Source organism: Chlamydotis macqueenii, chromosome 23 (genome assembly GCF_036417535.1).
Source record: "Chlamydotis macqueenii isolate bChlMac1 chromosome 23, bChlMac1.mat, whole genome shotgun sequence".
NCBI lineage: Eukaryota > Metazoa > Chordata > Aves > Otidiformes > Otididae > Chlamydotis > Chlamydotis macqueenii.
In genome coordinates this window covers 4,075,011-4,096,882 of record NC_141578.1, presented here as the reverse complement: position 1 = coordinate 4,096,882, position 21,872 = coordinate 4,075,011, and the positions used below count along the sequence as shown (strand labels likewise).

General features: G+C 42.3%; 2 protein-coding genes across 18 annotated transcripts; one reads left to right on the top strand and one right to left on the bottom strand.

Moving 5' to 3' along the window:
- Nucleotides 1–223: 223 nt before the first annotated feature.
- OARD1 (O-acyl-ADP-ribose deacylase 1) lies at nucleotides 224–5,689 on the bottom strand. Of its 4 annotated transcripts, none has more exons than XM_086765697.1 (6): nucleotides 5,167–5,689; nucleotides 3,948–4,015; nucleotides 3,257–3,401; nucleotides 3,041–3,099; nucleotides 2,565–2,677; nucleotides 224–2,244 (listed from the first exon to the last, which is right to left on the bottom strand). In XM_086765697.1, the coding sequence occupies exons 1-6, from the start codon at nucleotides 5,687–5,689 to the stop codon at nucleotides 2,142–2,144; spliced, it is 1,011 nt and encodes a 336-aa protein (XP_086621823.1). In that variant the 3' UTR covers nucleotides 224–2,141. The 4 variants fall into 4 exon arrangements, with proteins under 4 accessions (XP_086621823.1, XP_010114419.1, XP_086621826.1 ...); XM_010116117.2 differs by lacking the exon at nucleotides 5,167–5,689 and adding an exon at nucleotides 4,312–4,489; XM_086765700.1 differs by lacking the exon at nucleotides 5,167–5,689 and adding an exon at nucleotides 4,260–4,393.
- On the top strand, nucleotides 4,782–21,027 carry NFYA (nuclear transcription factor Y subunit alpha). Of its 14 annotated transcripts, none has more exons than XM_086765687.1 (10): nucleotides 4,782–4,923; nucleotides 8,020–8,141; nucleotides 9,840–9,920; nucleotides 12,200–12,346; nucleotides 13,637–13,768; nucleotides 14,412–14,517; nucleotides 15,037–15,203; nucleotides 15,981–16,154; nucleotides 16,523–16,624; nucleotides 17,410–21,027. In XM_086765687.1, the coding sequence occupies exons 2-10, from the start codon at nucleotides 8,067–8,069 to the stop codon at nucleotides 17,461–17,463; spliced, it is 1,038 nt and encodes a 345-aa protein (XP_086621813.1). In that variant the 5' UTR covers nucleotides 4,782–4,923; nucleotides 8,020–8,066; the 3' UTR covers nucleotides 17,464–21,027. The 14 variants fall into 14 exon arrangements, with proteins under 14 accessions (XP_086621813.1, XP_086621812.1, XP_086621811.1 ...); XM_086765686.1 differs by having other exon boundaries at nucleotides 9,840–9,923; XM_086765685.1 differs by having other exon boundaries at nucleotides 9,837–9,920.
- The last annotated feature ends 845 nt before the right edge of the window (nucleotides 21,028–21,872 follow it).

Sequence of the window (21,872 nt, the reverse complement as noted above, 5' to 3'; positions counted from 1 at the left end):
ACTTCATAAATATTAAAAAGAAAGATATTTAAGATTTAAAAAAAAAGGTTTTTTCCCCCTGTCCTCAGTAATCAGAGCTGTGATTTCAATTAGGGCTAACTGGTCTGAAGTACAGTGGAGCCCCAAGTACTTTATTTCAAATGCATCAAATACCTGCTCGCCTTGTTCAATGATTTTTGTGATATAAAACTGGGAAAAGCAAAGTGAAATAAAGTGAAGTCACTGCAAAAGATATACCGCTGTTTATTCCTTCTTCTCTATTTACAAGAGGTCCTAAATTTAATCTGACAAGTGAGACATCCTGGGACAGCCACGTATGAAATATTTCATAGCTGAAGTGCAGCATGATGAGAAAGAATTACTATATGCCAAAAAAAAAAAAAAAAAAACCAAACTTGTACATACAAGTGCAGGAGACACAGAGAGAATATGGGCATATCACTTTCCATACAAAACAAGGCACAGACCAAACAAGGGTCACAGGGACGAACATCAGCTAAGAAATCAAGTCAGACAGGGTTCGTGCTTCCTATCAGTTCTTTCTGTTGATCTCTCCTGCACCGTCACAAGCTGGAATGGTGCTAGAGACACGACCACAACTCTCTCTTACCTCAGATTTTCAAGGCAGACAAAACAACTGGCAATGAGAATGCCTTTGTGAAGCCACCTCTTTGCTACCAGATTTAAAAAACAAACATAAATAAAGACTAAATCCATGAGCAGTGTTGATGCCCACTCTTGATCAGCTGAATACTCCAACTTCCTATTTGTCACATCGAGTTTATTTTTCAGTTGTGTATTTAGCTACAACAATTATCCACCAAAAACAAAGTTTACAAAGGATGGTCAACAAACAGAGAGAATAATAATATGAAGCTCAAAGACACAAACAGGATTTGCAGATCTGCATCAGCAAAGAAACCGCAGAATACAGATTAAACCACAACGCTAAGAACAGAAAATGCTCTGCTCATTCAGTTCAAAGTGGAAATCAATTAGGAAGCTTATGTTATGCTACAAACTTCTCAACTGTTATGACCCATCTTTTAGGTTTATTCAACATATCTGGCAATTTTATGGGCATTCAGTATGAAAGAAGTAAAAAAAATATTTGTTTTTATGGGAGGGTGGGAAAAACCAAACATAAAGCAAGTGCACAGTACATGCTAGTTCTTCAGTTCTGGAACCAAACTTCCAAAAATCAAGTGTTTACCAACGATCTCATGAGCTAAGTGATTTGCTTATTTGCTTTTGCTGACATCCAACACCAACCTATAGCAGCTAAACTACAAATGCAGCAAAAAAAGAGACAGGAAAAACAAACCCAAAACTCCATACTATGACTTTTTACAGCACATCAGTCACGAATACGTGCAGATTCTCAGACAACTGAGTTCTGCAGACTGTACCAATCACACGGTACAAAACGCACCCACAAGGCGTCTTTACCCATCTCCAGCGTTCCCCTTCAAACCCCAGCATTCCTCTAGAACGCTGCCACAACACAGACACAAGTATTTTTTTTCAGAAGGACCGTGCTCTGACAGCAAAGCACTGAAGAACTATTTATTTAATGCCGACAGCATGATTCTTAGTGAGTACAATCTCGTAACAAAAAATTGTGTTTGTGGCCAGAAGGCAGAAATCAAATTTTTAACCCTGTTACAAATGCAGTAAACTGTATGCAAGATGTGAACACAGCAAAACTTTAAAAGAAGTGACAGGGCTCCAACAGCTCATCATTATCAACCGTAACTACAAACCAACAAACACCTAAGCAACAGACAGCTCCAATTTCACTCTGCCAGGAACTGTCAGCTTTAAGTAGAAGCTCTAGCACAGGCAGGTGCTCCGTGGAGAACCAGTGACATCTGGTGGCTTACCGGGACAGACCGGGAACTCCCTGAGGGTTAACACAACACCCCTCTCCTTCTTTACAGGCATCCCAAACACAACATCCCAAATTAGCTGCTCTGGAGCCTTTTTTTTTTTGTTTTTTGTTAAACGCCACTGCCACTGACAACACAACAGTGAGCTACACTCGGACACAGAATGTGCTCAGCATGCAGTCTCCTCCCTCGTCAGTTAGCAGGTTTCCAGTCTTGAAAGCAAGGGAAATGGGGCTTTCCTTAAACTTTTGCTCACAGACTGTAAACTGTGATCTTTATATCTGTGCCTTCAAACACCTCCTCGAGTATGGCTGAAACTTTATTCCAATCCAGGCGGTCAAGTCCACATCCAATCCTGGAAAACAAGACACCAGAACAGCTGTAACGGCCTCTTTTGGAGCACGCGATGAACAACTAACCCTTCAAGCAGCTACAATTTTATGCGGCACTAACTCAGCTCACCATAAATCAATGTAATGCAGTTAAAATAAGGAAACAACCAAGCCTGTATGTTTTGCTATCGCTTAAACACACTAGGAAATGCAACTTTCCTTTGCACAACTGAATAGAAGGGGATACTTGAACTCTTATTTCATTGCAGGGGGATCATGTCTCAAACATCCCTCTACACAAGAAACACTGAACTATTTACACTGCAGTAACTGATTTTCTTACCTGGGCATGGAAATGTCAGTAACTCCATTATTTAGACAGTGAGCTTTCATGGCTTCTAAACTCTTTCGCATATCCTCATACGTCGGTTTGTGAGAAACTTTCTTCTTCGTAATCTAAGTATAAATGTAAAAGGTCAGTTGTGCCTTTGGCACGATCACCACAAACTATTTTATTTTTTTAAAAACACATGCCGCTCTTCTCTGAAACTCCACACCCAGACTTGCAACTGTGAAGGGAAAAAGAACCTTTTCACAGCTTAAAATAGTATAATTTAGCAACTAGCTCTGCCAATTTAAACTTTAAATATATATACATAAGAGAGCTTGACTTCTCCTTGACTAGCAAGATTGGAGTAATACATCTCACACTTTCCTATGTAGAAGGAACTCAAAAACTCTACAGCTGTTAAAGCCCTCACCATCGTATCCAAAAGAGTTCAGGTACAGTGAAACGCATCAGTAACGCCCCACGCTTACCAGGTAGTAAATGTATCGGTCGTCTCTTTGGAGAACTGCCACCTCCCCAGTCTTCTTTTCTAAAGTTGAAGAAATTAAGAAGGTATTTTTAAAAATAACAGTTACACTCCACTACATAATTCCCCCTGCACCCCAAGTAGCTTTGAATACCCTTACTGCTGGAAATCAAGGTTTTCCCTTCAGCTCCTGCATGTCCACCCCACGTGTATCACTCACGTTGATCTAACAGCTCTTGCACGCCTCCAAACTTTTTCTTAAAAAGAACAGCTATGCCTGCACCCATGCGACAGTCCTCGCTGATGCAGTGAGCCAGGGAGTCCGTCTGGGGGCATGAGAAGAGGTCCCCCTTAACACACTTGATCTGGAAAACAACACAAACAGAAGGGTAAATAAAAACAAGCTCAGAGTGCAGACTCAGATAAGAGAATACTCAGATAACAGGGAATTTGGCAAGCCTGTATAGTAGGGAGTGTGAGGCACTGAGTTTAAGATGCAGTTCACAAGGAAATGAGTTGGTGTGTTACAAACCCAACACACAGATAACTATCTTTCCTACAAGATCAGTTGTGAGTATCACATGCCAGTTCTGCAGTTAATTTTACAAAATCAATGCTTAAAAATTATGTAGTAACAGACTACAACTGGATCAGTGCACGTCTTCAGCATACTATCAGTGTGTCAGTGCTGGATATCCCCAGGCATTGTTAAGCAGGTTAGCTCTGTGCTGTTGTACAATACCCACACCACTGATACAAGTACAACAGCACACAAAATCCAGCAGTATCAGCCACTCTCCTCCAAAAAGCTACGTGGTACAGGCAGGTGCCATGTTGTTAGTGGGACAGGAAGGTCTCTTTACAGAGACACAAATCACAGCAGTAACCCAAATAACCCATTTTCTACGCACTCTCTCCTCCTGATCCTTGGAGAAGTGGGTGGCCATGGCAACACGGCCTATGGTGAAGACTCCTGCAGCTGGAAAGAAGACACAAAGAAAAACAGAGTTATTAGGAACCCCAAACTAGGCAATAAGCTGGTGTGCCAAAAGGTACAAGGCTGAGCCTACTTTATCTACAGGACAGCTAGGATAAAGAAGACAGCCCCTGAGAATAGGGCTCCTAAACAGTGTGGCACAAACTTTCCCACTGCAGCCCTACAGCTCCTGCCCATGAAATGTAAGTAGGCCCCACTCCAGGGTCACCACACAACTGGCACCCACAGGCTTTCCAAATCACCCCTGCCCCTTCAGGAAACCCTTCAGCAGGCCACACCCGCGGTCACGGCGTGAAGAAGGATCTGCCGGGCCGGGGCCTGCGCCACGAAGCACCTCCCCAGTGCTCCCCACATCACTCAATCCAACTGTTCCCCTGCTCCACCACGGCCGCCATTTTGCCACGCGAAAATGGCGGCTCCCACCGCCGCCCGCCTCTCTAGGCACGCAGGAGGACCGCCCTCTCTATGGTACCCGCCGAGAACATTCCGAAGACGAACCCGCCGTCACCCTCCACGCATGCGCGAGTCGCTCAGAGGTGGAGCCTCAAGTAAGATCAAGGAAGGGGGTGGAGCCGCAGCCGGCGCTTGCGCATTGCTGGCGGCGGCGGCCCGAAGAGGCGCGCGCACTGCCCGAGGCGCAGGCGTAGTAGCCGCGGGTGGGCAGGGCGCGGGTGGGCGGTGCCCGGCGCTAAGGGCCTCGACGAGGGAGGCGGGGCCATCCGGGGCGAGCGCCGCCGTGCGCCTGCGCCGCCCGTGCCCGCCCCCTCCCTTGCCTTTGTTCGGGGTTGGGCGCCATTTTGCGCGGCGGCTGAGTGGAGGCGCTGATTGGGTTTCGGGGACCGGTAGCGGAGCCAATCAGCGCGGGACCCGAACCGGGGGAGCGAGGCACGGTGAGTGCGAGCAGCCAATATGGAGCCCCCGAGCGCCGGCCCCAGCGCCGGGATTGGCGGGGCCGAGTGACCAGTCAGGAGGCCGCTCGCAGGGCCGGGGCCGGCCGGCCGGGCACTGGGGGAGGCGAGGGGACGGGGCCCGGCTCCTCCGGGGGTCGGGGGGGCGCGCACCGGGAGGAGAGGGGCCGGGGGCGGCGGGCCCCGGGAGGAGAGGGGCCCGGGATGGGGGCGGGCGGAGCGTACCGGGAGGTGCGGGCGCGAGGCCGAGGGCGGCAGCGGCGGAGGAGGCGCAGCTGAGGGGAGGCGCGCGGCGGGCCCGGTCTGCCTCGGCGGGGCCAGGCCTTGCCCGTGCGGGGCCGCTGGGACGGGAGCCGGCAGGGCCCCGCCCTCGACCGACCGGGCGCGGGGGAGGTGGGGGGGGGGGGAAGCGGAGCGGGCGAGCCTCCCCGCCGGCCCTGCTGACAGATGGGCCGCAGGCTGCCCGGGCCGCCCCTCCTCCTCCTCCCCCCTCATTCTCCTCCTCCTCTCCCCCGCCTCGCCCGGGGGAGGTGGGGGCAGGCCGCCGAGGGCAGGTCGCTGTCCCCCTTCCTGTTCCCCGGCGCTGCCGGTGTGCGCGCTCCCCTTCTCGCCTCGCCTCAACGCACCTGGACGCCAAATGTCGCCAGCCGCCTGCTCCTCTGTGAGGAGAAACCGTCCCTTTGGCGGGAGCGAGGGGCCCCGGTGCTGCCTTGCTGTCTCCTCCGTGGGCTGCAGGGCATCCCTTCATCCCGGTGGGTTCAGGCCGCCGAGAAAATGCCCAGGTTTGAAGCTTTCTGCAATAAAATGAAAACGCCCCTGGGTGAACTCCCTGATTTGCAAGTTTGATAAGGAGGCCGGAAACAACCTGGGTACCAGATTGTTTATTGTGCCGAACAGTGGGAGATAAGACTGTGGCTGTCAGTACTGCTGTTTAGCTAAATCCTGTCTTGGGCTTTGTGTGGGTGTTTGTTCTCCACTGGTGTCCTTGGAGGACATTGATCTGTGGGTAGATGGACAGGGTCTGCCTTAGAAACTTCTGCCAATTTAATGATGCTGCTTCAGGGTGCACATGTCTTAAAATGATGTTTTCAAGCTAGCGCAACTCCTAGCACACAGTTCCCTTGTAGCATAGCTTATTTGTCAAGGGAGCTGTTGATGTAGGTTCTGTAGCCTCATACGTGTATATGTGTATGTGAATACACGCAGGTAGTGCTGGAACACTTCAGTCATTTTCAGGGCAGGCAAGGGCCTGGTGAGGAGGAGCTGACTGGTGAGATCAGCTGTGGGAGGAGCATGCCGTTGAAGTGGATCACTGATCTTTAAAATTTAACTTTGATACAGCAGTGCTGGTGCTCTGGCTTTTAATGAAGGGAACGAAGTAATCCCTTGGAGGACTATGATCCAGGCCACGTAAAAATCTTCTGTTTGCAACTTTGACTAGCCACAGCTCCTGCAGAGAGTTAGGATTACAGTGCTACTAATATTTTTAGTAAACAAGACAGGGGCTTGATATGAGGGTCTGTGAAGAAGCATTCCCAAGCAGAAGTAGGCCTGTGTTTGGTTATTGGTTGTGGTGTTCCAGAAGCCAGAGAACTTTTGGCAAATATGGTTTATTGGCATCCTGTGCTTACTGTCGAAATACTTCCCTGAAGAATAAAGGGCAGAAATTAAGTACAGAGTGCAAAACTGAAACGAGAACCTTAGCAGACAGTATCATCTTCAGAAAGAATATTTATCTTCTTTTATTCTGGCAGGCTGTGAAAAACTTATTAAATGAGTCAAAGATAGAGTTAAAATTGCAGCAAAATATAGTGCCTTTCCATGTTGTGACTCGGATTATCTTTGTGATCTCCAGAGTTAGTGTCATGACATCCTTATTCTGAACAGAAGATCTGATAGGGACTGAGAGGATTCTTAAGATGATTGTGGCTGAGTATTATTCCCTTGTGATGAACGTGCTTCTGACCATGATACATACTGCTTAATAGTTTATTTTTGTAGGGAAGCGACATTTGGTGTTAAAGTGCAGGAAAACAAAATGTAAAATCATTTTGTGTTTTCTTAGGTCATGGTGAGGAGTAAGTTGATGAAAAGATGAAGTGTTCTTAAGATAAATGCAAGATGCTGAAGTACAAAGGATGCTTGAAAGTTAAAGAGCAGGACGTGTGCGAGGTGTCATTACAGTAGTAACCACAGCAACTGTTACAGTTAAAGTTGTGAATAAATCGTGTGCATTTCTTTGAAAACTGAAGGAGCCTATTTTTTTTTGTTGCTTTAGACTTTGAAGATTAAAGTTATAGGCTGCTTTTACACTAACGTAGCAGGTACTTGTTCAGTCAGCATAAATCAAATACCTCATTAAAAGTAATGATAAGAATTCTTCCCTTGTTGATCAACTGAGAAGAAATGTGAGAGAGAAAGAGCTAATGGAGCGAAGTATTTAATTTCAACAGTGTGTTCTTCATACGTGTAGGCAAGGGTCCAAGAAATGGGAGGCAGTAAAAGGATGGAAGCAGTGAGAAGTTTGCTGGCCGTTTTCAAAATATAGGAAAACAGGAAGAGAAGAAAGAAATATGAGGAGCGAGTACTGAGGGAGGAGGGTTATGGGGAAGGAAGGACAGTTTCGCTTAGCTTAGTTGAATTATTGAAATGTAATTTGGTTTTACACCTAAACTTTGCATTTTGTGAGGTTTTTTTAGTGATAACACCCCTCTCGCCCACCAATATGCAGTGTAGGCAACCGCCTGTAGCCCAGAGTACACAGCCTTGAGGGGTAAAACAGGAGGAGAAACAGGTTCATAGCTACTGTTTGATTCACTGAAGGTGACGGCAGACGTGACATTGAGATACTTGTTGCTTCTCAGTCAAGTTGTGTGTTTTTGAAATGAATATTTGAGTTTTGTTACTCAAAGTAAGGCGACATTATGAAAGAGGTAGGTCCTTGATTAAACAGCGGCTCTCACTGTGTGATTCTGACCTCCGTGTCGGCAGATGGTTTGCTTTTCAGCTACTGTAAGATAATACCAATCTTCAAACCTTGGGACAATAATCACGTGCTTTTTACACTTGTCTCGCCAGATACACAGACTGAGGTGTGCCTTTTACCCTATTGGAACTGAAGCGCTATGGAGCAGTACGCTGCGAATAGTAACAGTTCCACAGAGCAGATCGTTGTGCAGGCTGGCCAGATTCAGCAGCAGGTAAGGAGAGTGATAACGGGTGAGCTGGCATTGCCAGCGCTGAGTTACAAATCTGTTTGTACTTCTCAGAGTTTCACAGAACCAGCAAGGTGCTTCTTGAGACTGTGTGTATGTGTGTTTCTGTGACTTTTGTCACCCCATCAGTGGTCAGTGATCTGACTTTACTTGAAGTCAGCCTAAATATGTTTTTTTTAAAAAATACTTATAAAATTAAACTAATAAAATTGCAAGCATACAGGTTACCAAATTTCACTGTAGTAGAGTGTTTGCAAACTGGTAGTGACATGAGGAAAGTAACAAATCCTCTCTGAAAACAGAGGAAACAGAATATTAATCCAAACAGTTAACTATCTCCAAGGAATAATATAGATTCCCTCCAAAATTGAAATGGGTTTTGTTCAAGTCTGTAGAGGTCTTCTCCAGCTTTCTCGAAAGAAGTAATTCTTGAGATCCTTTGTTTTAGAACTGCAGGTGGATCAAAGTGAAACACAGTACAGGAATTGCAACAAAATGTGTAGCTTTGGATGAGTTCATCCATTCTAGAAAGAAATTTCTAATCCACGTTATAATGTGCAGATGAGTAGGGCTATGGTGGTTTTTTTTTTTTAAGGGCTTACAGATTTTTGCTGTTGTTAAGCTTCACCCGTTCAGATATAGTAATGCATTTTCAGATGAGCTGTGCTGCTGCTGAATTTTTGTTGCATCTTTACGTTTCTTCTAGTTCAAGGCAAGAGCAGTTTCTTAGTTTGTCCTGCCACTGAATGAGCCACTGGATTATGTTTTCAGTGAGATACGCTTCGCTTTGTCATCAGCCTGTTTGAGGGTTCAATAGCAGGGACCAGCTTCTTCCATTAGTTGAAGTTGGCTTTTTCACTAAGAACGAGATTGTACTTGAGGTTAAAAATTACATGTTAAGAATTATCAAAAATACCTGCTTCCAACAGATAACCAAAAATTTATTTCACTTTTTTGACAGTTTGTAGATAAAAAGGAGATAAAAACATAGCTTGGCTTGTATCATTTTTAGTACATGCTCTTAAAGCCTGTGTTGTATTTGACATTAAATATTTTCCTAAAATATTTTTTTTTAATAGGCCTGTTGTAGTACAGCTTTCAGTAGAGAGATGTCCTTCATCTCCCAAAATGCTAACGCAGTTAACACAGATTATTTTAGGACTCTTACCAAAGAGGCTAAAGATAGAAAAGGCTTTAAGATTTAACTGCTCTTGCAGCCTCTCAAGATTGTCCTTCAAGGTCAGCAGTGGGAAGACATTGAGGCAGGACTGACACAGATGAAGCTTAGACTGTAGTCATCTGCGCTGCAGAAAGGAATTTATGGCCTTTATTGTAACTAACAAGTCTGAGAAAAATCTGGAACCTCTTCACCCTGGGCAGTGAAAGGAAACATTAAGCAGAAAGGTAGCAGACTAAACCAACAAAGCTGAGCTTTTAAATTCTGCAAAATAATCTCTTGTGTTCTTTGTAAGTGGTTTTTGTTTGGGATACTGGAGCCTATCAGTATCATATGCAGTTTTGTTGGTATTCCATTGTTAGGTTTGCTAAAAGTATTCACATTTCTTATGTTCCAAGAGCAGTGTGTATGAATTTTAAATTCACCCTCTTCCAGCAGTGTCGTTGTCTCTTGTCAGAGTTGTGCATTTCCATGTTTCAAGCTATTCCTGTTCCTATTCCCAGCAGCAGGGTGGTGTCACTGCTGTCCAGTTGCAGACTGAGGCCCAGGTGGCATCCGCCTCAGGCCAGCAAGTCCAGACCCTCCAGGTAGTGGTGATCTCTCTAATTGTGTTTGTGAGCACTGCATGACTCTCACCGTCGCCACATATCTAATGCTGTGTTTTTTCCAGGGTTTGAAATAGGAACAGGAAAAATTCTTAGCGGTAGTATCTCTGCTTTATGCTAGTTGTAGGGTTTTCCACGGGATTATAGCTTTTCATTGGATCTCAGGTGCATGCCAGAAGCCCTGGTGCATTCATGAATTCCTGCTGCTGTAATTCTGAAAGTGAATAGTGGTTGAAATGGGACTTCAAAGGAAAAAACGCCAAGATGAGGAAGTAACAGTCGAGAGATAAAACACAAAGATTTCCTGTAGTTTCAAGATTACATTTCTGATATCCACCGTGAGTAGTTCTGTGTCTTCACTACCTGAAAGACAGACAGAGAGGTGGTGGATGACCCACCAGCTTGAAGAGTGAGACTTTTAAAAAGGGCACGTGGGGACAATATTGGCCTCTGTGGGACTGAGAGTTCTGACTTCTTACTTACATGTGAACAACACAGGGAAACCCAGGAGAAGTATGTATCCTCACAGTAAATACATCACAAATTGGAAGGAAATGGAAGGTTATTTCAAACCCTGATTTGTTTCAGTATGAAGTATTTTTTGTCCTGCAAATTTCATTTCATTAGCTCATGTAGGAGGCTTTTGAAGGAGCTGATAAACCCTGGATGTCTGCAGCAGTTTAGCATTGTTCACTCAGCGTTTTGAGTTTGTTTGGTTTTTAATTCTTCAGAGGAGGAGAGTTCCAAGATGCTAGAATGGTCTTGCCAGGTGTAAAGTTGAACACAGCATTTTTTATGTTCAGAGTTAAAATATGAAAAACTGGTTGACTTGAATTACTTGGGTCACTGTGGCCTCCTGGTTGTCATGTGTCCCCTCTGCTTTTTTTTTTTTTGGCTTGCTCTAATACATTAACAAGAATCCTGGAATGTATCGTTTTTCTTCCTGCTTATTGAATATTGTACTGCTGACTGTGCTTCTCTGTGCCTGATGTGAGCATGCTTATCTCTCTCTGTGTTGTAATTCAAAACAAGTACTACTGATTTTTGTTAGGGATCCGTATGTGACAGTTACAAGGCTGAGGAACAGCGCTGTGTTGTGAGGGTATTAGGTGACCTGTAAAGTCACCATATTCTATGTGGGGTGTTGAACACCGAGGTGCAATTGTGGTTGTTTCTGTAGATGTATTAGCATACAATTCACTAAGTTATTTGAACTATGCAAAGTGAAGCTTTTTTTTTAGGTTTTCAGCACATGCTGAACTACCTGTACTGATGTTTAGTCTGGTGTTCTACAGAGGTTGAAGACTGAGCATTCAGTATTGCGTATTCTTGACGTTTACAGGTAGAAAACCCAAGAACTCAGTGACTTTTTACCATGTTCTGTTGCTCTTGTTTCTAAACAACTCAAAGCATGGTGAAGAGTGATTATCTAGTTCATAAATCTCATTTCACATTTAAGCTGTGGAGTTATGGTATTTTCGAATATATATTTTAGGGGGGTTGTAGACTTAGCGTGTGAGGGTATTTAAACAGAGAGGTTTTCCCCTCGCTTTTCTCTTCATTGACCTTTTTCCTAGTGACCAGAGACATACCTGGTCCAAGAGTCCAGAGACTCTTAGGCTGAATTTATAAATCCACTGTAAGCCTCGTTGGGTCAAGAAGTGGCTGCTCCTTATTTTCTTTCACTCTTCCTCACGGAACTACATTTTGTGTTGTTACATTTATAATTTCACTTGATAACCATGAAAAGGTTCTCCAAGAACATCACATGCTATGTATCAGTTAGGAAATCAAAATGTTGTAAGCATGTAATTGGAGACTACCTCAGAACCTCGCTGTCAGAATAGCTTATTTAAAGCTTTCTCATTAGGAGCCCCAATTAAAGATTAGTAATAGTGATGTGGATAATGACATTTCTTTTACTACGCTTTGCTTTTGGGCTGTGCATGAAGGTAGTTATTGTGTCTGGAAAACTTAGCCATGCTTTTCATCCTTTATTGCAATTGGACTTGGAAGTTTTGGTTAGACTGCAACAGAAAAAGATAAAGTACTAAATCCAGTAGCACACCATGGAAGAAGTTTTAGGAACTAAAGATATTTGATGCTGATTAGGAACCCAGGTTAGTGGCTGTTGCTCAGTTTCTCTGGTCACTACATTAAAATAGGTAAGCATTTAGCTTCATGTGGTAGCCACTTCAGTTTCTGGCTGCACGTCACCAGATTTTTTCATTGTTCTGTTTGTTTTCTCTCCCGTTTCCTAGGTCCAAGGTCAACCACTAATGGTACAAGTAAGCGGAGGTCAGCTGATCACATCGACTGGCCAGCCGATCATGGTGCAGGCTGTGCCGGGGGGTCAGGGCCAGACAATCATGCAAGTCCCGGTTTCTGGAACACAGGGACTGCAGCAGGTGAGATAACTCTAATTTTGTTTATGATAAATTGCAGAGAGTTCTTGCCGTGTCAGATAGCACGTTTACCTCAGCACTCTTAAAATAAACTGGGCAAAATGGTTGATCTCCAGCTATGGATCTGGCAGTGAGCTGCATGTTAGGAATGCAATGAAAATTCTTTTTGTGTTTGATTGTTGTATTTTATGGGATGGTGCAGAACCTTTTAAATGAAGTCTATTAAAATACAACTGGAGTTGGTTTGGATAATTTGTTTTTTTCTTATTTTTATTTTAACTGGCTCCTGCAGTGTAGTTGGTGAGCTAGTGCTCAGTCAATTTATGTCTCAGAAAGAGGATTTTTTTTAAATTTTTTTTTTTAAGAAAGCTTCTTGAAAATAATTTATACCTGAGTTCATCTAATATGATGGCTGGAAGTGAATGTGAACGTTTCCACTGCACAGAAGGTAATACTGAAGAAGATATAGAAGATGGATTTTATTAGAAGCGATTATTTTGAAATATTTGTTTGAAATATAGCTTTTAAATTTAAACAGGTTCTCAAACTGTGTTACTCAGAAGCAAAGGGAAGAACTGTAACAGTGGCATAAAGGAAGTGTTCTAGTGATTGGAGAATGGGATTTAAGAATCAAGTTCAGCACAGTCCAGGAAGGCACATGATCTCTTGGTGTTTTGAGAGGTTTATTTAGTGTTTATTTAAAATTTCTTTTCTTGAAAGCCCATATATTTTGTGTTAGGTTCTTTACAGTCTGATTGTTGGAGAAAAATCCTTAACTGGGTTTTAAAGCACAAGCTTCAAACCATATTACAGTTCCTCTCTTTTAATCTAAGAAATACTCCTCATTGGTGGACAGACTTCTCTGCAAAGCTGAAAACAACTTTTGTATCTATCCAGGAGGACTTTTGTATGCTGGACAATTAACGCTCTACAGATATCTTAAATCTTGGTCCTCTTTTTTTTTTTTTTTTTTCTTTCACCTGAGTATTATTCCTAGTTTCATGTGAATAATTTATTTCTTTTGACCGTTTTATTGTGTAAGCAGTGCAGAACTGCTAGGGCGTAATGGCACCAGCGTAATATGTTTCCTCTGTTCTGTATGGTTGTGACTGTTGTGTCACAGGGAGGAATAAATTCAAACTCTTCATTTTAAAGTGGAAAAAGAGAAGAATCAGTGCTTTCTTTTTCTTTACAACAGAAAATCATCCTCAGAGATGATTTGGTAATGCTGAGGCCAAGGAGGGAGAAATAAGAGGCATAGTTAATGTTCCTTTCTGACTCTTTCTTCCACAGATTCAGTTGGTCCAGCCAGGTCAGATTCAGATTCAAGGTGGGCAGGCTGTGCAGGTACAGGGGCAGCAGGGCCAGACCCAGCAGATCATTATACAGCAGCCCCAGACTGCAGTTACTGCTGGCCAGACACAGGTAACTGCACCAGCATGAAAGGGTTTTCTTGAGAGGAATAGGAAGAGAAACTTGACAAATTATTTAAGATGTGGTTAAGTAAAAAAGGGAAAAAAAAAAAAGGAGGAATTATTAATATTGAGGAGAACTTGAGAATGAAATTTGTATTTTTGTAATGTTTTCGTACATAACTCTGGGGCAGAATGACTAGATTGCATGTTTTTATCCATTGTGTTTCTGTATTTTATTGGTTTGTGGTTGTTTTTGTCTATTTGTTGAAATTTGAAAAGCTAATTTCATACTTGCGCCATTTTGTGAAGCAGTCATACCTGAGTTTTCTGCTGGTTCTTTTGTTTAGGACCAAAATTAAATTTCTGATCAGAATAGTTATTCCTTTAACATATATATATATAGTGAGACAGGAAACCTGTAGCTTGTTTCTTGCAATACTAAATACTACACTGTTAGAAAAAGTAGTTCTGTGTGCTTTAGGCATTTTATCTACGGTTCTGTTGATTTGTGCTCCATCCTATTTCTTGATGCGAGTAATAAAGCAAAAGAAATAGATGCCTGAAACACCTTAAGCACCATGTGTTAATTCAGGGATTGGAACATTTGAAAAAGAAGCAATTTGTAAAGGTGCTGTGTTCTTTGTTTTTTTTAGACCCAGCAACAAATAGCAGTGCAAGGACAACAGGTAGCACAAGCAGCTGAAGGGCAGACCATAGTCTATCAGCCAGTTAATGCTGATGGAACCATTCTCCAACAAGGTATGAGCTTTGGTGGGGAAAGAATCGGGACTTCTTAATACATCTTTGATAGGTTTTTATTGCTGTGTAATTATTGTCAAAGCAAACGCTGAGTTGCAATGCTAGTAGTGCTGTGAGTGCTGTGATACGAGTTGTTGGTGTAGTGAATGGGAGAGGTGTTTATGTTATTATACAGGAATTCAGTCGGCGGTTCTTTCCCCAGAAAAACAAAAAAATGGCTCTTTTGTTCGGCAAGGGCTATTAGAATAGAAAGACTTAAGTTTGCTTTTACACGTTACAGTACATGATCTCTTATCTGACACTGGGATTACTGTGCAGATACAAATGCAAAGATGGAAGTATGAAGACAAGATGATAGAATTTAGTTAATAACTTGCAAGGCTTTGCTAAATCTCTTTGCATGTTATGGAAGGATGAATGAGTAAGAAACAGAAGTGGGACTAATGGTGTTCCCTTCTTTTTGTGTGCGTGTTTTTGGTTTGGTTCTTTTTTTTTCTTTTATGTTTTATTTTCTTAAAGTTACAGTCCCTGTTACAGGCATGATCACCATTCCAGCAGCCAGTTTGGCTGGAGCGCAAATTGTCCAAACGGGAGCCAACACCAATACAACCAGTAGTGGACAAGGAACTGTCACGGTGACACTGCCAGTTGCTGGAAATGTTGTCAATTCAGGTGGAATGGTTATGGTATGTATTTAACTTTCCAGTGATATTTTTAAAGGTTGAGGTTTAAGATGTCTGTACACAAACTGTTGTCTGAGATTCGTGTCACCTTAATATGGTCAGTCTTCTCAGTAGCTACCAGTAGTTTAAAGTTTAAACAGTGGAAATTTTTAGTTTCAATGGCCTATGTCCTATTGCAACCTATGTATTCTTTTTCCCACAGCAGATTATTGGATTCAGAAATCTAGAAACTGAAATTCCAAATAATTTGTTAACTGATAAGAGGCTTAAAAAGATTGAATCAACTGTTACTTTTCTTGAGGATCCCTTAGTATTCATTTCTCTGATTCAATTCTTATTTCTTTGTAGTGTGATGCCTTTTAATGTGAATGTTATTGTTCATCCCCACTAGATGTCAGCAGCTCTACAAGTAGTATTTCCTTAAGAAATGCTCTGAAATTATCATACAAATTAAATAAGTGATAGCTGAAAAAAAAAAGGAACCAATGGGCATGTCCTGTATGTTTAATTTTAAAACAAGCAGTGATGTGGTCATAGAATTATATATTGTATTGAAATTTTACCATAATCAGGAAAAAAAACCAAGCATCACTGATGCGTAATTGATTTGTTTGAATTTGTTCTGCAGTTTGAGAACAACTTGATTGCTCCTTTCAGGAGGTGTGTTACCTGAACAAAAACCAAATACTTTCCATTTTAACATTTGTTTTTAAATCAGTTTTTTGCATTCACTTTGTGTCCTGAGCTATGAGTACTAAAAACATATTCTTCTCTGTACAGATGGTACCTGGGGCTGGCTCAGTACCAGCTATCCAGAGAATACCTTTGCCTGGAGCAGAAATGCTGGAAGAAGAGCCCCTCTATGTAAATGCCAAGCAGTATCACCGGATCCTTAAGAGGAGGCAGGCACGTGCTAAGCTTGAAGCGGAGGGAAAAATTCCCAAAGAAAGAAGGGTGAGAATATAACTCTGATCTAAGAGAGGGTTGCTCTGTGAGAAAGGCACAGAAAACCACTTGTGCTGGAAAATGAGGCCTGAAATCTTAGCATTCTTCAGTTTTTTTGTTACTGTTCATAAGCTACTCAGGGCAATTTTTTTTTTTTAAAGTCCCTTAGTGGCAGTCCTGCTTCCTTTGCATGCTTTTAATTGTTGAATATGTGTGAGGATGTATTGCAAATGGGCTTTTACTCTAAACATTTTTTCTTTGGGGAAGAAGGAAGGATGGAGACTGGGTAGGCTTTTCTAGCGGTCAGTTTTCCCCTTGTGAAAGTACAGAACTAGAAATAGTAGGCTGATCTCATTACCTCCTTCATACTGTTGCAGAAATATTTGCATGAATCTCGGCATCGTCATGCCATGGCCAGGAAGCGGGGAGAAGGTGGACGTTTCTTCTCACCAAAGGAAAAAGACAGTCCTCATATGCAGGTAAGAATTTTGTCTATTCTTTGGACAACTGCCACTTTCAGTTCAGAATACCCTTCAGAGGTGTCTTTGTACTGTTTTGTTTGCTCTTTTTTTGGCTGGGCTGCTGACATTTGTCCCTCCCTGCCTTTGAATTTATGTTTCGGGCATTGTAAAGAAACCTTCTGTCTTGCTTCTTGTAGAGAGCAAATGTCTATTTGCTTTGAGTAATTAAATTATAGTAATAGTAATAGAAATGTATTCATTTTGTTGCACAAACAGAGAATGCTTGTATTTGTCCTAAGAAACAGTCTTTGCAGCATTTCTGGTTGCATACTGGAAGTATTTTGTATTTTTTTTAGGACGTGAATTAAAGGTAAAGACACTTTATCTTACATCTGATGGAAAAGTAAAAAATGTGAATATCTGATCCTTACCTGCATATTGATTTATGTAAAAAGTGCAAGACAGGTTTGCGAAGTAAGGGACACAGTAGAGTAGGATTAGCAAATTCTGGTGTTGATCAGTGCTTTAAAGCAGTCCTGTGACTTTAGTGGAGTGGAAGCATTTCCAAATACTAGACGAGTACTAGGTATTCGCTGTTACCGGAAACAAGACACTACTAGGAACTATTCAGATTTATATATCCCATTCTCTTACACTGGCTTGTAAAATCTAGGAAAAAGATGTCATGTTTAGGGATCAAGGGCAGGGGCAGGAGTATCTCTTCTTGATAGTTGTGTGTGATTCTCTTTGCCGTTATGGAAAAATGCTGAAGTTAAAACATGCTATGTATTTTGTATCTGTAGGATCCAGCTCAGGCCAATGAAGAAGCAATGACACAGATGATCAGAGTCTCCTAACCACTGCTTAAAGAAAAAAAAAATAACTGAATAGAATTCCCGTCCCTTCTGCAAGTCTGTCCTACCTTTCCAGTGTATCAAGCGAGTCTTTCAGTGGGACAATCGCCATATCACAGCCTGTCCTTTTCTACAGAACAAGCACCACTTTTTCCGTATGTGGTCGAGATTTTAACTGACTCAACAAACAGAAACTTAACAACTGTCTTGCTATACTCTTCTGATCCAGCACAGGGATTTCAGAGTCTGACTGCTCATGCCTTTTTTGTTTTGTTTTGTTTTTCCTTTTAAACATCTCTTGCATTAAGATTGGCCATGGGTGAGTGTGCCACAGACTCAGTGATCAGCAATAACTCTGGCATGCTGAAGCAGGGCCAGCAAAGAGCTCTTGGACTGACGGCCCTTCTGTACAGAGACATAATTACAGTTTATAGCAACCAGCACTGATGTGGCTACACCACAGTCCTTTGTTTTCCTAGCAGAGACTTGGTACTTACATCCCACTTCTTACACCTTTGGACTTACTGTCAACTGAACTGTTCCCTGTTGTTGCATCTGCACTTCTGAAACTGGCAGAAACCAAAGGGGGTTCTTTCAAGTTCCACCCTGTGAAATACGGAAACCGCAAGCTCTTCTCTGGGAAAAGTTCCACCATCCAGCGCAATGATAGAGATATTTCATAATGATTACAGGTCTTGATATATTGTGTATCTGTTCCAAGAAGTAAGAGGGGAGAGGGTGATGTGGGGATAAGGATTTAATTAGTAAAAGCGATCACTTGGTGGTTTTTTGGTATGTTTATTGCCAGTAGTTGATGCTTTGGAAGAACAGTGGATGCTAGTATAAAAAGGATTAAAACTTCTAAGTGAATCTCTTCCAAAGGATTTTTTTTTTTATATGCTTCCTTCTAACATGCCAGTCCAGTGCATGGTTCCTCCAAAAGAGATAAAATCTGCAACCTCCGAGTGATAGCACTTCACCATCTTTGTGACAGTGTTTCTTGATGTCTGTTCTAAATCAATTCCACTATTCTCTCATTCTACACAGTGAGGGATTGTTTCACGACAGCAGAAGCATAGGGCAACTCAATCCAGCTCATCCTGATGTGACTGAAGGACTATTGAACAAATGAAGGCAGATACTGATGAACCTTTCAGGCTTTTTATGGATTATCCTCTTTAAATTTTAAAAAAAAAAAAGTGGCACTTAATGGAGGAATACTTACATTTTTTAAAAAGGATTTTTTCATGACCTATAGTTGGGTTCTGGCTGGTATCTCAACAAAACATGTCTTTCTCTTTAATTCCACAGCCCATTACAGATTTTAAGCTTGCTTCATTTTTACTAATTTGAAATTTGGTGATGGAACATGTATTTCGTAAGCATGTTAACAGGTGATACTTGCATCTTTCCATGCCTGTCTCTTCCCATCTTAAATTAAAGTTTTACAGGCTCTCTGTGTATCACCTACATGCTATAGTCCCATCTTTTCCATTTTTTTGTGTTCTGTAAAACATAAAACTGCATCAGGGCAGTTAAGCATGGGATTGCAAACATAGCCAGGCATTGTCAGTGGGGGAGGTGATTGTGAACCTGAATAGGTAAAATAGCAGAGGGTGAGGTGTTTTTGAGGAAAGCATCCAAGGACAGGAGAGTGGTTTAAATTCAGTGAAGTCTGTTTTCAGGTGACAAAAAAAGTAAATGAAACTCAAAAAACAAACCCCATATTATCTCTCTCTTTTGTTTTTCCCATTTACTGAAAGCTTATGACTAAATGCAAAATGGAGGACAAATTAGCAAGTTGTAGAAGACTGGAGGATACAAAAAGACAGAGCCTTGACAATTCTATTTACTTGGGATAAAAGAGAAAAATACTAGACCTAAGAGTATGAGAAGATGGGAAGGAACACAAGAGGAGGGAGCAGAAATGTGGAGAAATGTTAAGATTCTACATTGCCAGCAGGCAATCTTGGAGGAAGAGCATGCTTGTCTAAATATTAGGGATGACAATGTTTAGGTCAGCCATCTGTGGAGTTACAGAACTTGGTATTTGTAGTTAGGCAGTGGATTTTCTAAATGGAGTTCTGTTCATTTTCTTTCTGAATTTTTTGTTACATGTTCTTACCCTTACCACAGCTGACACGGTGAACTGAAGCTGAGAAAGGGCTGTTGGACACGCAGTGACACCTGCAGCTGGGAGAGGAGATAGCCTGGTTCTTGATGAGCAAATACATCTTTTTCTTTCGATTTTGTCTTAAATTATGTTGGTAACCTAATGCTCTGCTCACAAATCTTACATTAGGATTTTTTTTTTGATGATTCAAAAGGCATTTGTTTACCTCCATTGCGTTGACGGCATCTTTGGTGCCTTTGGTTGCTTCCGCCTTAAAATACCTGGCCAATTAGAGCATGGTGCTTATTTTCTTGAGTTGGCAACTATGAAATCCTCACCTAGCATTTCTTGTGAGGTCATCCATTTCAGGAGATATGTAGCTCTCTTTTAGTGAAGGAATCACAAAATATTTGCTTTAGGTGAATTTGCAGCATTATTGTAAATATTTTTTTTTATATCATCTGTACATTTTGTCAGTGGAGTATTCAGGTACTGGAGGAATATTTCTCTGCTGGAGTAAAACAGCCTCTCCGTAATGTTTCTGCTCTTCAACTGATGGCTAATTTCTGGAGAACCCCCTCTGAGAGTTGGAAGTTAGGGAAGCAAGATTATTGCTCTGACATAGGTATTTTTTTTTTTTAATGAATAATTACTTCTTTTAAAGAACTTGTGAACTTCAAAACAGCTAGAACTTTTTTCCCCAATAGGCCCTTCATATATAGGTTCTCTGTTGTTGTAGAATGTGTATTAAGACCTATGGATTTGTGTTATATAGGAAGTCTTCTCGTTAATACTTTAAATAGTGGTGTGAAAGCCTGAGTGCAACTGTCATTATTTTTCATTTGCTTTGGGTTATGTGTATTCAGTTCTAAAAGTAGTGTTTGCTTGATGAGATTGGAGTTATTGGTCAACACCATGTTACCAAAAAAAAAGTCTGCTTTCTTTTCCTGGGTAAACTTATTAAATTGGAGACATCATCAAGTTCAAACCTCTGTAGCAATTAAATGAAAATTCTTTGTGGATTGGCTACACTTGAGCAAAAACTCCACATTGAGAGTGCGTAAAAGAGTGGATGAAGATGAAAGAAGAGGCTCGGGGAGAACGAGAAACATGGGCAGTTGACCCAGAGAGCACTGGAGCAGCGAACCGATCAAAAACCAGTATTATATGAGTGTAAAGAATGGGATGTGGAAAATGGTCCTCAAGTGATGCTAAATGGCTTTAAGGCCTTGCATGTTAAAAAGAGGGGGGGGAGAAAGAAAATCTTTTCTTTGTGAATGGGTGTAGGAGGGTTCTGAGATTAACGTAATGTAAGGCAAAGTTTGTATATAGTTAAAAGTTTATAATTTTTTTTATATGATGCATTTTTTCAAGTGTATTTTGGTCTTTAATAGATGCAATTGTAAGTACTGTGTACACTATCCAGCTAATAAAAATTTATAAACTGAGAACAAGCTTTGGCTCTGTTTTTCAGAGACTCTTTTCAGTCCAGTGGCAGCAGTGGCAGTTTTAGTACTTTATACAGCTTTCCTGCTCCCCATGAAAGCAGAGAGGAGGAGGGGTCAGCTGTGCCTCCACCCTGGGGGATGGCTGTGTGTGCCTGCTGCTCTTCTGCCCTGCGGGGAAGGGCCCAGACATCTTGGTGTTTGTCTTCCCCACCATCCCTGTGCCGCCATTTTCCTCCCTGAGGGCACTGTTCTCCCTGCCCTTGGGGCCTGGCTGCTGGTGAGTGCTGGAAGCTGATTGGCTGAAGGAAGCTGGGTTTTCCCGCCATCGGTGCTCATTGGATGGATGTTGCTCTGGGACACCTCTGATTGGCTGGTGAAGAGGGCCTCCATTTTGCCTTGTGCTCTTCCTCACAGGCTGAGGTGGTGCCTGAAGATGGCGGCGGCAGGGTGGTCTGCATGCAGGAGCTAGATTGTTTGAGGACGGGCTGCAGGAAGGATGGAAGGAGGCCTTGCCTCTCAGCTCTGAGCCCAGGGAAGCTGCTGTGACCCTCCAGGAGTTGTGAAATGGCCTTGCTGAGCTGAAGGAGGGAAGGATGGCTGCTTCGAGCTGGCCAGTGTTGCTTTTGTGAGTCCTTCGAGTGTGGGTAACATGGTGAGTCTGGGCTGGGAGGAAAGAGGATGCACAGCAATTGTTGTTTGAAAGAAAAAATGTCATTCTAGTCATTAAGGGAGATATGCCTAGTAGTCACATTATGTCCCATCCATAGCCAGCCAGTTCGTGGATGTCTGTGGGTATAATGCTCAGCATGCCTCGGTGGCATTTCAGTCTCTGTGTGCTTGCTGCAGGATTC

Bases quoted from the DNA above. Each gene is read 5' to 3' on its own strand.
- OARD1 (XM_086765697.1), bottom strand. From the start codon at position 5,689: ATGAAGGGATGCCCTGCAGCCCACGGAGGAGACAGCAAGGCAGCACCG. The intron at 4,016-5,166 runs GTACGCTCCGCC...TCTTCTTTCCAG, and splicing joins CCTCGCGCCCGCACCTCCCG to CTGCAGGAGTCTTCACCATA. The intron at 2,678-3,040 runs GTAAGCGTGGGG...ATTTATACTTAG, and splicing joins ACCGATACATTTACTACCTG to ATTACGAAGAAGAAAGTTTC.
- NFYA (XM_086765682.1), top strand. From the start codon at position 8,067: ATGGAGCAGTACGCTGCGAATAGTAACAGTTCCACAGAGCAGATCGTT. The intron at 8,142-9,836 runs GTAAGGAGAGTG...TCCTATTCCCAG, and splicing joins CTGGCCAGATTCAGCAGCAG to CAGCAGGGTGGTGTCACTGC. The intron at 12,347-13,636 runs GTGAGATAACTC...TTTCTTCCACAG, and splicing joins GAACACAGGGACTGCAGCAG to ATTCAGTTGGTCCAGCCAGG.